At 34.1% G+C, this 14,309-nt stretch overlaps 1 protein-coding gene across 1 annotated transcript in view; it reads right to left on the reverse strand.

The window, feature by feature from the left end:
* Window positions 1-5,223: 5,223 nt before the first annotated feature.
* Window positions 5,224-14,309, reverse strand: part of LOC125233169 (ETS-related transcription factor Elf-3-like) — a 39,729-nt gene continuing 30,643 nt past the window's right edge. The window contains exon 2 of the mRNA XM_048139058.1: window positions 5,224-5,878. Within this exon, the coding sequence (XP_047995015.1) occupies window positions 5,641-5,878 (238 nt within the window). The 3' untranslated portion in view covers window positions 5,224-5,640. The remainder of the gene's footprint in view (window positions 5,879-14,309) is intronic.

Genomic DNA, 14,309 nt, shown 5'->3' on the forward strand with positions numbered 1-14,309 from the left:
CTTTTGCCCGTGGCTTCGCTCGCGTTAGAAAGAGACAAAAAGTAGCCTATGTCACTCACTATCCCTTCAACGACCTCCAATTAAAAAATCACGTCAATTCGTCGCTCCGTTGTGCTGTGAAAGACGGACAAACAAACAGACACAGCATGTGTTCCTCTTCCATACCTCTCTATCACCCATCATCTCATCATTTACTTGCTTTCGTTTCCTATCATCTCTGACACTGTCCATCCATCTCTTCCTCGGTTTTCCTCTCTCGTTACTTCCTTCGATATTATATTTAGTATTCAAATAAAAAATCCTTTAATGTAATGTTTGTACTATAAGTACTATTGGTATGTATATCAAAATGTGAATTGTAGTTGATTAGTGACTGCTAGCGCCATCTATGCTCCCAATGTATGAAACTTATTGAGTACCGTTACTTGTCAAATAAATCAGTCTGTTGCGAATATTCACGGTGTTTTATTAGGTTATGGGCCCAGCACGCTTCCACTGCCCTAACCTAAATGTTCCTATGATGGACAGCCCCAATAGTGGTTACTGTATTTAGTTAATTGGAATGCATTCCGTGTGTTCGGGAAAGGGAATAAAATTAAAGAAAATGGTAATTTATTTGGTTTATCATAGGCTATAAATTGAAAAGGAGTGTACATTACAGGCAATGAAGCTTTATGAAGAAACAGGTAACATACTAGGAAATACTTTACTAATTTGTTTTCATTGACTATGATATGAAAATATTATAACGTGATTATTTAATTGCAAAACGAATGTATTACAAAGTAGATTGAAATGAAAATGTCTGTAGGTATAATACCCTCTTGTATTTCGCCTTCGCTTGAAAAAGGTTTTATGGGTTGCTAAATTAAAAAGAAACAACTCAACTCTGGGTGTTTTTGCATTGCATCATTTTTAATACTTTTTGGGACAGGACTACAAAAAGGTTTGAAATAATAACACAGCTGCGGAGTGCATTGTAAATATTTTGTTCTTTTGGTTGATGATGCTCCAATATTAAGAATGGTATAAGATTTATGTATACCTACACCTTGTTTTTATTGAATTCCGTTAAATTTAGGGAAGATTATTTAGTTCAAATACAATCAATTTCTCTAAGAAACTAGTCCCTTAACTCTTACGGTTATCGAATTATTAAAAAAATAATAATTTAATTACTGAACACGTGTGACAATGACTTTAATGTTATGATTAAGGTCCTCTCACACTAATTAATCCATTTATTATGTATGGAAACGAAAACTTTTATTATTTCGAATTCAACAAAAAGCGATATACCTACAGGGTGGTTCCTGATGATGAACCTGACTGCGTGTCGAATTTAACGGAAAACAAAAAAAAAACACGGTGTATTGTACCTACCTTTATAACTTTGGTTATTTTTTAAGAAATATTATTTTTTATACAAGTTGTTAAATCGCTTTAACTATTCGTTGTACGAGCTTGTGCTAGTGTCTTTGTATATATTTATTTATATTTTACCTCCATTCTGTTAGGAGTATATATAATTGATCCCACTGCCACGATGCACTACCGCCGTAAAGCGATGATAAGGGTAAGAGTAAATAGAAACAAAAGTATAAGTTCACATTCATATAGATCATATATTTCTCTTTTAATTTCAAATAATACACCTCTCCTCAGATTGCACGTACACTTACAACTAGCTTAAACAAAACAACAGTACAACCATTATTGTAGAAAATATTGAGAAAAAATTCGTTAATAATAAAAACGACTTCATTCAAATTACAACCAAACTACTAATAATCAATTCTTTATGTGACAATAATTATTACAGGTTACTTTTATTTATACAATTTTTTTTGTCAGATGTTCCAGTGTTGGTATTTTTGACCATGTTTTATTACGATGCGTGTGCCCTAATGCCTAATAATGGACAATGGACATCCTGTTGTCACCATAACAGGTTGTCCACTATTAGTCATTTAAATTCGAGTTACAGTAGTTATGGTTTTCAACATAATATGGGTAGCTATTGTTTATGATTTAGTGCAAATTGATATCACAATTTTTATTAAGTCGTTATTATTATAAACGGAAAACCACTAAAGATAGATTATCTCGTAGATCTCAGATAATTTAGTGGTTCTGAAGGTATTCATTTTGGATGTCTTTTAATGGTTGAAAGAAACAGATAATCGCAATATGTTTACGTTCTGGGGTTTTAATCATGTAGTTACATATTTTGGTAAATTTAACTATGCCTGAGTGATTGCATAAATAATTAAATATACCAAAAATATGCATAGTGTTTTGGATGACATAAGTAGACCGGTAAAATATTATAATTAAATGTTGTAAATACACGAGATTATGATAAAGCAACAAACATATTTAGTGACTCTCTGTATTGGAACATATTTGTAATGACAACCATATTTTATGAAGCTTTTACCTTATTTTGTTACCTACAGTCATGGGGAAAAATATGAGGCATACAAATGAAATATTAATCACCTGATAGGCATGAAAAACCTGTTATGAAATATAGTTTAATCGATGAAACGACACATGTATGTTGATAAGTGTGAACACTCAATAACACAGCGAATATAAGAGACGCCGCTGGTTCGATTACAGCTTTGGGCTTTGGATGCCTTGATCCGTGATTTTTTCTCTTCCATATTATGACATCAACTTGTGTTTATAATCGTAACAATATCATTAGATTTAATCATATAATCACAACATAAGATTCTCCTACACTACCTACCATTTAAATGCATCCAAAATGAATATAACATTAATATAAGTACACAATGCAATGAAAACTAGAAAGTGACTAACTCAGAGTCTTATGATTCACAAATATTACGTATTTTTATTAGTAATGGTTTAATACAATATCTCGAATGACGTTTAACTTGAGCAATAACTGGTAACTGACGTCAATCGATAGTCGATGTCAATAATTTAATTTGACATTTAATTGAAAAAATCTAAGTGTATATATATTATAATATTTTACAGTACCCTTCTTTTAAAAGAAATATTTCTTTTAATTTTTGACCGTGTTGTATAATTGGCTTTGATCGTTGTATAATTTATTTAAAAATTACTATATAAATTGCCAAGTCGGCAAAGAAAAACTTATTCATTATCTATATCATAATAATGAGTAAATCAACATATAATTTTAATTAGTCCTAAAGTTCATTTTAATAACGTTACACAACGAAAACGGAACATTATTTAATTGTTTTGACACTTGATTTATTAAACTAGTTTTTTATTCGTATATAATTCGAACTAGGTTTGTGACATTGCACGATAAGTATACATACATATAAATTTGAAAAGACACAGTTTTGTACTGTCAGTTGTCATTTTACAGTCCTTTCATCAACAAATTCAAGGAGACTTAAATCTAATGAAATAATTTATTTTGTTAGAAAAATGAAAATCTGTAGAAGTTAAAAAAAACAAGAATGATGGTGTCAAGATGAAAGGAGACTATTTACAAAGAAATTATTCAGTTTTATCTTACATCACAGCAATCGCCTGAGAGTCGCAAAACTAACTCTAAAAATGTTAAAAATTGTCAAAAAAATATACTTTATTGTTAACCTTAAACACATTAAGTAATTTGTCAAAACTAATCTTTGGCTAGCAGATCTTTTATACTTGTCATAATTTTCTTATTGCACAACGGCGATTCTCAATTACAAATAATTTCAATACCTTACCTAACACTGAGAAGAAGCTTAACAACGACAGAAATCACAATGATCCTTCAAGTACGGTCTAATTGACCACAGAACAACTATGTAGTATATGAAACATAAAATTAAGTACATTCATTTCTTAACAACTAATTATGGCAACTTGAACTGAAATTGGAAACGGACTTACTAGTAACTTATTCTTACAAGTATAAATAAGATTGGAATGCTTGTTCAACTGCGCTTAACACTATCATAAAATGCTAACAACAATCAAAACATCAAAAATACTTTATCAAAAATTCGTTCTGAACAACCATCGAGTCCGAAGCTCAATTAAAACTGTTCATAAAAATACTTAATTACGATTAAAAATTAATTATGGACATTTAACAAGTCGGGCGCTCTAGTAATTGACGGGTCAAACCACACTCCAGGGGTGTCCACAACCGGTCCTGTCCATTACTGGGACATTTTTTTTCTAAAATTGTACACTACCCTTTTTGATTTAATGATTATATTTGTACTCAAACTCATAAGTTGTTTATATCCTTGGGAGACAAATGAGATGGTCCCATGGTTGTCTATTCCATTTATATGACGTCAAAAAAAATGAAAAAGAATAAAAAAGGGATACATCTTTTTCTTTTACTGTGTTCAAATGCTAGTAATTCTGAGCAGAAATAACCTAAAAATCTGGAAAAAAGAGTAGTGTCCAACTAACATGCCCTAACCCTCACAAATTCACTCAAGAGTAACAGGTTGTGTGACATATTGGCCTGAAACCGAAACAGGAACACCCAAACCATTCTGAACCTATCTAGCGGGCTTCCACTCCTCATTGCCAAACACGATAGATGACTCCAAGTGAAAAATAAACTATACATACATTTTCTTACGATATAATATATTTTGTTTCTTGTATCTACTGACGCGGTTCGAATTTTACAGAGATCCTTCGTTAGGAGTGTTTACAACGGTTACACTCCGTGCACAGTGAGAAAATGACTGACGAGAAAAATATAGCTAATGGTGACACACTAGATAAACTTTAGTACATTAGGACATATGTTAAACTTAGGTACCTACATTTCTTGTATTTTTTCCGAGATCCTTCGTCTGACATGAATGTTCATGTTGACAACGGCTCCAATCAGTGCACTTTGCAATCATGCTTGACGAAAGATTTTGCGAAAGATTCGAAATAGGGATAAACTGTACGCGAGTTTTGCCGTGTTTTTCAATTAAAAATAATAGTTTTGAGATATATCTTAATACCAAGTCAATTTGACTTAAGATTGTATGCGGACGGATGATTGGTCACAGTCGTCACAAATTTTCAATTACACACATAATAGGAATTATATAAAGCACCTAACACTTTGAAATTGCAAAATTTCATTCGCATTCAACAATGAAACGTATTCATTAGACTTATATTGACCGGGATATAGACCGTGATTACCTTTTTGATTTTTGTCGAGCTCCCGATATTTAAAAAAAAAACTCTTAATGAAACGTATTCAGTTATATTACCGATTGAGGTACATTAAATTCGAGTTAAAGTAAATCGGTATATCTTATATAGTCTTGTGTCGTCTATTGCTAGAAATTAAGAAGAAATGTGACATTAAAAGGGTCTATGTCAAACACTAAGACGTAAACCTTAGTGTTATTGGGCACATTGAAATGGCAATTTAAAATGTCGTGTCATTGTTAGAGTAACCATCCTTCGAATAAGAAATGGTACACATTTTTCAGCACCTGTCTTTTTTCTGCTTTTTAGGAACATCACCATACCAAAACCATAAATTTAACAACTCACAAAACACATTTATAATATCTCAAAACCGGAGTCAACTATCGTGAAAAGCTTCATATTCGAGCCTCATAACCTACCACTAAACTAGCGTCACTACACTACCTACTTAAACTAAGAGTACATCTCGTAACTGTCCATCTCTGACTTCACTTTGATGAAATTCGGATTGTCCGTCTTGAAGTCTGGGCCTTTGGGTCCGAACTGGTAGACCAGGCGGGCGGTCGGGACCGACACCAGGACGGATTGCCGGTAGTGGTACCGCATGGCTCGGCTGAACTTCTCGAAGGTCATGCCGTCGTTCTGTTTCATCTTGCCCCATAGTTTTGCTACTTCGTCTGGCTTCACGAACCTGGAAAGAAAGAAGGAGACGGTTAGGTTTATTGTTTATTTTTTTGTCTAACAGTTAATTGGACAATGTTCGACCTGATAAACATGACCCTCCTTTTAATAATAAGGCGTTCTACATGACATCAAATATCTCCAAACGGCCTCTACGTGTTGGATCTATATCCCCACGCACGCCTTATAAATGACCGGGCTCGAAAGACCCGAGAGTTTTAAAACGGAGAAACAAATAATAATAACATACTTTATTGTGCACCACTTATTAAAAAGAGATTACATTAATAAAACGATTAAAACTAGGTAACAACAGGCGGTCTTATAGCTTAAAAGCGATCTTTACCAGACAACCTTTGGGTAGCAGGAGACAAATTACCAAAAACAATGAAACGGATCCGGACTCCTTTTGTATTTTTTCCGAAACTAAATCATTAGAACTATTGAGCACCGAGCACGGGTATTACGATTCCTAAATTGTAAGTAGGTACTTACAATTCCTAAATAAAAGACGAATTGTAAGTACTTGTTTACGTTACAAATAAGAAGTTTTGATGATATAATGCTGTAAGGTTCAGTTAAGAAATAAATACATAATTATTTCATTTCTATCAAATTTGATGATAAAATACTTATGGCAAGGGTAATTAAAATGCGATAATAAAACTATATAAATAATTAAAGAGAAAAAGTGTTATCGAAGGAAATCCGTACAGCTTCCTTTAAGTAAGATAAAAAATAATGAGCTTAACGAGCAATTATTAAAAAAATAGCTTAAATATGTTTTATTTGGCGATAAGGTCGTCATTTTAAGGTCAAAGGAAAACGCGTTTAGAAAAAACATGTCTCGACTTTGTTTATGGACAGTCTGCGTTTTGTTTTGTATTTATATCCCAGTCGTATAGGAAAGGTACACCCAAAATTGTTACTAGTCATGGACAAAGCATCCTGAACATCTATACAGTGTTCCATTATAGGTGCTAGCTTGTGTTTATGAGATAAAGCAATCAAATGGTTAAATAAACCAAATCTTATTTTATAAGTTAAGTTGATAAACAGAGTTCCCGGTAAATTAGAAAAATCTTTCACAGAATTGTAAAAACAGAAAATTTTGTAATTGTGTAATATTGTCTTCGGTTACCGCGATTGTTACTCATGAAATAAAACTATGGAAACGGATTAAATCGCGTATAATGAATTTACAATTCATCCCGACGTTTCGAACACTTTACAGCATTCGTGGTCAACGAGTGACTGAGGAAACATTATAATGTGCAAAAACTACCCACCTACAAGAAATATTAACGAACCATGACCATAAATAACATAAATTGTTAAGGCAGGTTCACACACTATTAATAAAGCTAGTTATACAATATTGAAAAAAAATACCATTACTATGTTAAATAAAAAACATATATATGTGTAAAGTGTTCGAAACGTCGGGATGATTTGTAAATTCATTATACGCGATTTAATCCGTTTCCATAGTTTTAGTTCATTTGTAATTGTGTCCCAAATTAAGATTTTAGTATATATTTCGTTAAAGATAACCATTACAAAAATTATTTATGCTTTAAATGTATGATCATATAGGTATATCTAAAATATTTCAACAGCAATATCAGCAGTCCGATCGGAAAATTTAGATTTTTCGACCCATCTACCAAGTATCTAATTGCGGTGATCTATAAAAATTGCCCTTTAACACTTTTGCTCCGGCATTGGATCTATAGCCGTAGCGAAGGTGACTAGGTGCACCTAATGCTATAGAACAGTTATGGTGAGAAAACGAATAAGACATAAGTGCCTTTGCAATACGGCAAAGTACTTATGTCATCAGCAATGAGCAACCTCGCCTGAGAGATAATCGTAAAAGCAATGGGTCCTTGGGCGGCGAACAATGTCATAAACGACAGCTACTGGCACGTGATTATTGGACGAGTTTCATACCTATATATTGATTTAGACTAACACGATTTGCACTCATAATTTTAGAACAAAACGGGACTTAATCGCGTAAACACTTACATTTATATTTGGCCCGACGTTTCGAACATCACATTATGTTCGTGGTCACGGGTAAATGTAAGTGTTTACGCGATTAAGTCCCGTTTTGTTCTAAAATTATGAGTTTCATACCTGTTAGATAAAAAACTTAGTGTAAACTTTGAGATGTTGAAAAATGCGTAATTTTTAACTTTTGAACCTTGTACAAACGTCTGCAATTATATATTTAACTCAGCACCTGCAAATCATAGGTAAACAGGCACCTTCTGGGCGAGCTCCATTGTCGGCTACGTCTTCGCCTCGGCTAGTCCGTGGCCATATGGTGGCCATCACGATGCAAAAAAAAATTAACTTTTGATTAAGACCCTATGTACCAACGAATCTTGTAAAAACGGAGTTTAAAATCGTTTTACAATAGTTTAGGCAAAAAGACGTGGTCAAATGAAAATACCGTCTTAGACTCTCCCTCAAAGGCGCAAAGGTTAATTGGAAGAGATCCCTTAAAGGGATAAATTCGACTTTTTACTGAAATTTTTTATTTTATATGTGTTGTATTATTTTCTTCTACAATAAAGTGTTAAAAAAATGTTCTGATAAATATTGGGGTAAAAGTAAATTCAGGGATTTAATTTATATTAGCATTATTTTATATCTACCATACGAACAAGCACAATAATATAACAAACGGAGTCAAGTTCAACCAGGCGATAATAACAGGTATCGTCAGTAATTTACGCGCGTGCTGTAACCGTGTCAAGTTCCGATGCAAAGTCTCCAGATAATGCTGGGGCAAGGATTACTGGTCGCTGGCCATTTGTGACGCTAGCTCAATTAAATATATGTTTAGCTTTCTTTGTGTATTATATGGCCGAATGTAAGATCAGACATATCGTGAAACGTAAAAATTTTTGACTCGTCCTGAGTCGACGGAGCCCCGCTTTAAGACTCTTGTTGACAGTTTGATCGTAAGACATCTGAAGCAAACTGAAGTCCCTATGCGTCATGCCTATCTATCGGATATCTAACTATCGTCAAAACATTAGGGATGTTACGACCAAACTGATATTGCTGGTGCTTTCTGTTGGACATCCAAGTATACCATACGTGTAATGTTTTTATAGACTAAATTGTGTCCTACTGCTGGTCAAAGTTTTTTTGTCGTCAATCCTAAAATTGTAGATAGGCGTAGGTTGGCAGCTGACTACAACATCTGAGTGGGCCATGAGACCATGATTTTTCATCCTACTTGAAACTTACTCTGTACAAAAAATACCCTATTTACTGAATGATTTACGAAAAACAGTAATAATCTTACAAAGGACCAACATGTTATACATTAGCACCACATCACATAAATCCATACAATACCTATAACAATATTGTGCATAATCTATTAATAATAATATATTTACTACCATGCTTCACTAGTTATTAGGTAAATAGGTATGGTAGAGCTGATGGTTCGCGACAGCTGCCTTGAGGCATTTGTATATAATGTACATAAATAACGTATGTTAATCACACCCTTCTTTATAGCGACCTTAATTTACATGCGTAAGGACTCATTTTCAATGTCTTAATTGGTTTTATCTTCTCTATGTCCCAGTGTTGGACATACGTATTTTTGTAAACAAAAACAAGTGTTCCGTTTAGGGTAACTTAGAAATGTAAAAATTATACCGACATACGTATAGGTATGTATTGAGCCCGAGTTATATTTCTCAATTTTCGGGAAATGGTTTTATATATTATGACAAAAATTAGCACGTTTCAAAAAAATGTAGATATTTGGTCCCTTGTCAATAGTATCCAAATTTCGATATAGGGCTTATACACTTTTTTTTTTAATTTACACCTTCACCTTTCAACTCTTCAAGATATTTTTTTTAAACCCAAGCGGTAAATAAAATATCAATATAATATAGGTAAATGTAGGTAGGTAGCTAGGTAGGTTTTGCTAGGTAGTTCATAAAATCATTCATTTAGGTATTGATAAAAAATTTATTGATTGATAAAAATTGCGAACAACCTCGCGTTTTACAATCATATGGAAGCATATGACTACGAATTGATAACGATATCTTATCGGAATACTATTTATGCGAGTGTATTTGTCATTCCCTATTTTGGATCAAAAATGTACTAATAAATCCAACACAGGTACCAGTTAACATTTTACAAATTCATTTTAATCTGATATTATTATTCTAATAGGAAGAACATTAAAAATTAAAAACTTATGTTTCATTATACATCTGTTTTAACGTTTCTTTCGAAACATTTTTCCTACAGCCCTATTGTAAGTCATAAACACCTGGTACATCCTCATTGTGTTGTGTAACGGTATTGATTACTGATTGTTTATTGCACTAATGGTCGTGCTATAAATAGAGTAAGAAAGTAATCAAGGCCTAAATATAATTAGATTGCATTTTGCACGCGATTTTTGACCCAGTAAATGAAATAGGCCTCGTCGAGAGGTCGTTTTGAACTACGAGGCCGTGTTTATTATGGACTCATTGGATATCATCGCTGAAGTCGCCATTGACGTGTTGACACACCTCGGACAATGGCGATCAAATATATGAAAGAAGCGCGTTCCTACGCACGCAGTCTAAGCTCGTGTAAGTGAACGTGTACATACTATGCTTGTATGAGTGAGATATGGCAGGTCGACTGGTCGCGTTCTTGACAGGGGGTAAGGGTGAGGTAACCGAGAGCGGGTGGGCGGCACTTTCAGCGGGGAGCAGGGAGTGGCCATACTGTACGATAGTACTCTTTATTATACTGTGCCATAGAGGTTTTAAGATCATTTGAAGCACTTGCACCTTTGTGTTTTTCTTATATATAACATTTTCTTATATAAGTATATAGTCCGATGATGTGAGAGACATACAATTTTGCGGCGACAAAGTCGCCCGTGGAGCATATCTACCCATACACATTCTGTCGCAAACGCCTTGTCAAAGTCGCGAAGCACCATGTAAACTTAGCATTGCCTCTTATAATCCGAGGCTTCTTAACCCCATTCCGATCCCAAACAATTGCCGACCGCCTTCCAACCAATCCAACCACGCCCAGTCAGCACAATGTAAAAAAAATGACAATTTCTCGAAGTCGTTAACCTTACTCGAACTGATTCACGAATTTGGATGCGCGAAGCGTCCGCGCGAGGCCGCTCGCCGGCCTTGCGCGCGCGGCCAAGGAGTCAACGTGATGCGCATGATCCTGGATCAGTGTACTTGTTCGAAAATCGAAAGACTTTCCAAGTTTAGTGATCCCTAAACTATACCAACAAACCTTCTGTTGGTTCGGATGTCCATGGGTAGCGGTTGCCGTTTGTGCTTATTTGCTTATTAATTATTATATCGTAAAAAAATACGTTTCCAATTGGTATGCCCATTGTGTTTGTAACTGTAATATTTCGGTCATCTATTTGGCTGCGACGTTTTTACTAGGCGAAATGGCCTTGTCAGAAATACTAGCGAAAATTAAACTTTTATGTATGTACTATTTATGTATGTAAGTTAGGGTGTGCCTTATTTTATCGAATTAAAAAAGTTTTATGTCGTACCCACTAAAACTGTTCTCTGTCACTAAAAACGTTTGTAACTTTTTCAGGATTTTAGAAAAATTAACAAAAAAATTGTATGAGGAATCAAAATTTTCGAAGTGTGGTAGCGACCCCTAAAATATAGCCGAAAATTCTGAAAAAATATTACAAAGGTTTTTTAGTGGCAGAGAATTTAAGGGACAGAACATTTTAACTTTGGATAACATATAGGCAACACCCTAATGTAGTATTATGCTTACGGCGTTAAAAAAATCAAATTCTAGCAGAAGATTGCATTTAATATAAAAAAAACAAGGCGTATAGGTACGTACATATACCTATAACCTTACTTTATTGGTCATATAGGCCAAGGAACCAACGCGCCGTGCATCATTGATCGGAATTCAAAATTTCAACTCGTGATTTTAAACATTTCGAAATTCACTAACAAAATAAGATTGTATTGAAATGCAAATCAGTTTTATGAATATTGAACCATCATCTTGTGGTTTAAATTTTTACGATTATCACAATAACTTTTAACTCAGAAATTAATCGCGTAAAACTACGTTTCCCGAAACGTTGTAGGTTAGTTTTAATGTAGTTTGACTCGATTTCGTCCTCAGTTTAAAGTTATTTATATACTATACAGGCTGAAATAAAAAGGACTAGCTATCAGTGGCGTAGCGTCGATACAACTCGATTCCCAACGGATTCCCTAAAATTCTGCAGTATCTGAAGAAGTCCATACAACACAGATCCCAAAAACCCCTCCGGCTTTACCAACAAAAATTTTTACGCGTCGTCGCCACTGCTAGCCATAGTGACTTTTGAGGTCACAATGAAAAACTCTTGAACTACTAGAAGACTTCATAAAACGCTTGCCTTCCTAAACCTTTGCGTTAGCGGAATCATCGACAAGCCATATACTTAAAAATGATTTAAAATGTAGGGACGAAAGTTTAATTCCCATAGAAAATTTGAATTTCGCGCCTTGTTCTAGTGCCAAGATTTGTTTGACCGTCTATAAGTGTAATCACGGCTTGAAGGACAGTTTACACTGTAAGCCAAACATAGAAGTTACCGCTGTCTAAGTAGAGGGCAATCACTGATAACCTTATCAGCCGTCAATGGCCAGGGACATTACCGAACACATTAAACCCCGCTTAGTATAGACCACACACAAAGTGTTTTATAAAATACTAGCATTTGCACAAAAAAATTCAGCTCCCGCCAATTGACAACGTTTCAAAATTTTCAATGTCCCTAAATCGAAAACCATTTCGAGATATACGCTTGTAGATCACATAAATCATTTTTTTAATTTTTTTTTCCGCATTTTTAGTATAAAAAATCTTAAAAATAGTTTAAAGGGAAGTGACGTCAAATAGCTGATTTAGAGCTGCCACTATATCAAAAAAATCTTCCAGTTGGGATGTCACTTGAGTTTGACAGTGAAACTTATCACAGCTTAGTCTATGATTCGTAGTCATTCACTAGTGGTTGACAGTGACACTTGACAGTCAGACATACCGGACTGTTTAAGCTGACTGTTAAAACTTTTTTTTTAGGAATAATTTTGTCGTTTTCTTAGGTGTATGAAACAACACATGTGACGTCACGAAGCTGTGTCTTGACGTTTGTAACTTACGCTGTTTCTGCTCGAAGCAGTAATAAAAAGCGAATTTCTCATTAAAATAGCAGTTTTTGGAAAAATAAAAAAATACGTGTATCTTTTAGTATTGAGTTCTTTCAAACCAAACAATAAAAAGTAGTACTTAAAAATATGAAATGTTGTCAATGAACAACCGCTTTCATAAAAAGTTACGAGCTCAGTTTTAAATGAAAGTTTGCCTTAATACATTTTACGACTACGATATTTGACTACAGATCTGGCCTAGTCATTAGTGACTAGTGACCCTGCCTGCTAAGCCGAAGTCGAATTCCGTGAAGGTCCATTTATTTGTGTGATGAGCACAGATTATTTCTTCCAGAGTCATGGATGTTTTCTATGTATCTATATAAGCATATGTATATTACATATATCGTTGTCTGTGAGTACCCACATCACAAGCCTTCTTGAGCTTACCGTGGGACTCAGCTTGTGCAATGCTGTGTATATCCTATAAAATTTTATTTCAAACTGTCTAAAGTAAAATTCATAATCCTACGGACTAAATTGACAAATGACTGACAGGTAAAATGATACCAGGAACAGCAAAATTAAAATAGGGAAGGGTATATGTCGATAACAATATATCGAGAAGTTGTAAAGTACATACAACAGACAAGTTTAAATCAAGAATAAGTATATTAGTTTTAAATAAGAGGTACACATTTTGGTTTGTTCTATGTATCTTCGAGGTAGTGGATGGATGCCACGCATTTTTACCCACTATTTATAAAACATAAAAAGGTTTCCGAGCCTGTAGGTAAAAAATAAAATACCATGTCCGACGATAATCAATTATCTGTCACGCTATGGCAAGTATGTCATATATATCTATATAATTTTCGAATAATATTATTGCTGCTTCGAAATAAAAAAAATATCTCTAATTAGCGGTCTACAGACCTTTTGATCTGTCTAAATCACAGAAAAAGTTGGTATATTGATTAGCCGATTAAATTGCCAATTTCATTGTCCCGTCTGGGTGCACCTTAAATCTACGATGTAATCATAATTTTAATATCGATAAGAACGACACTGGCCAAACTGTGGCAACATTCGTTCACACTTACTTGTCAATTTGGTCCGTAGGTTTATGGATTTTACTTTAGTATGTGTGAATCTTCTTTAGCTTATTCCTATGCATTTGATACATCAACGGAAAGATTTGTTTACAGTTGCCTTCCATATCCATACGACGCAGTAAAA

This window comes from Leguminivora glycinivorella, chromosome 14 (assembly GCF_023078275.1).
Source record: "Leguminivora glycinivorella isolate SPB_JAAS2020 chromosome 14, LegGlyc_1.1, whole genome shotgun sequence".
In the NCBI taxonomy this organism is placed as follows: Eukaryota; Metazoa; Arthropoda; class Insecta; order Lepidoptera; family Tortricidae; genus Leguminivora; species Leguminivora glycinivorella.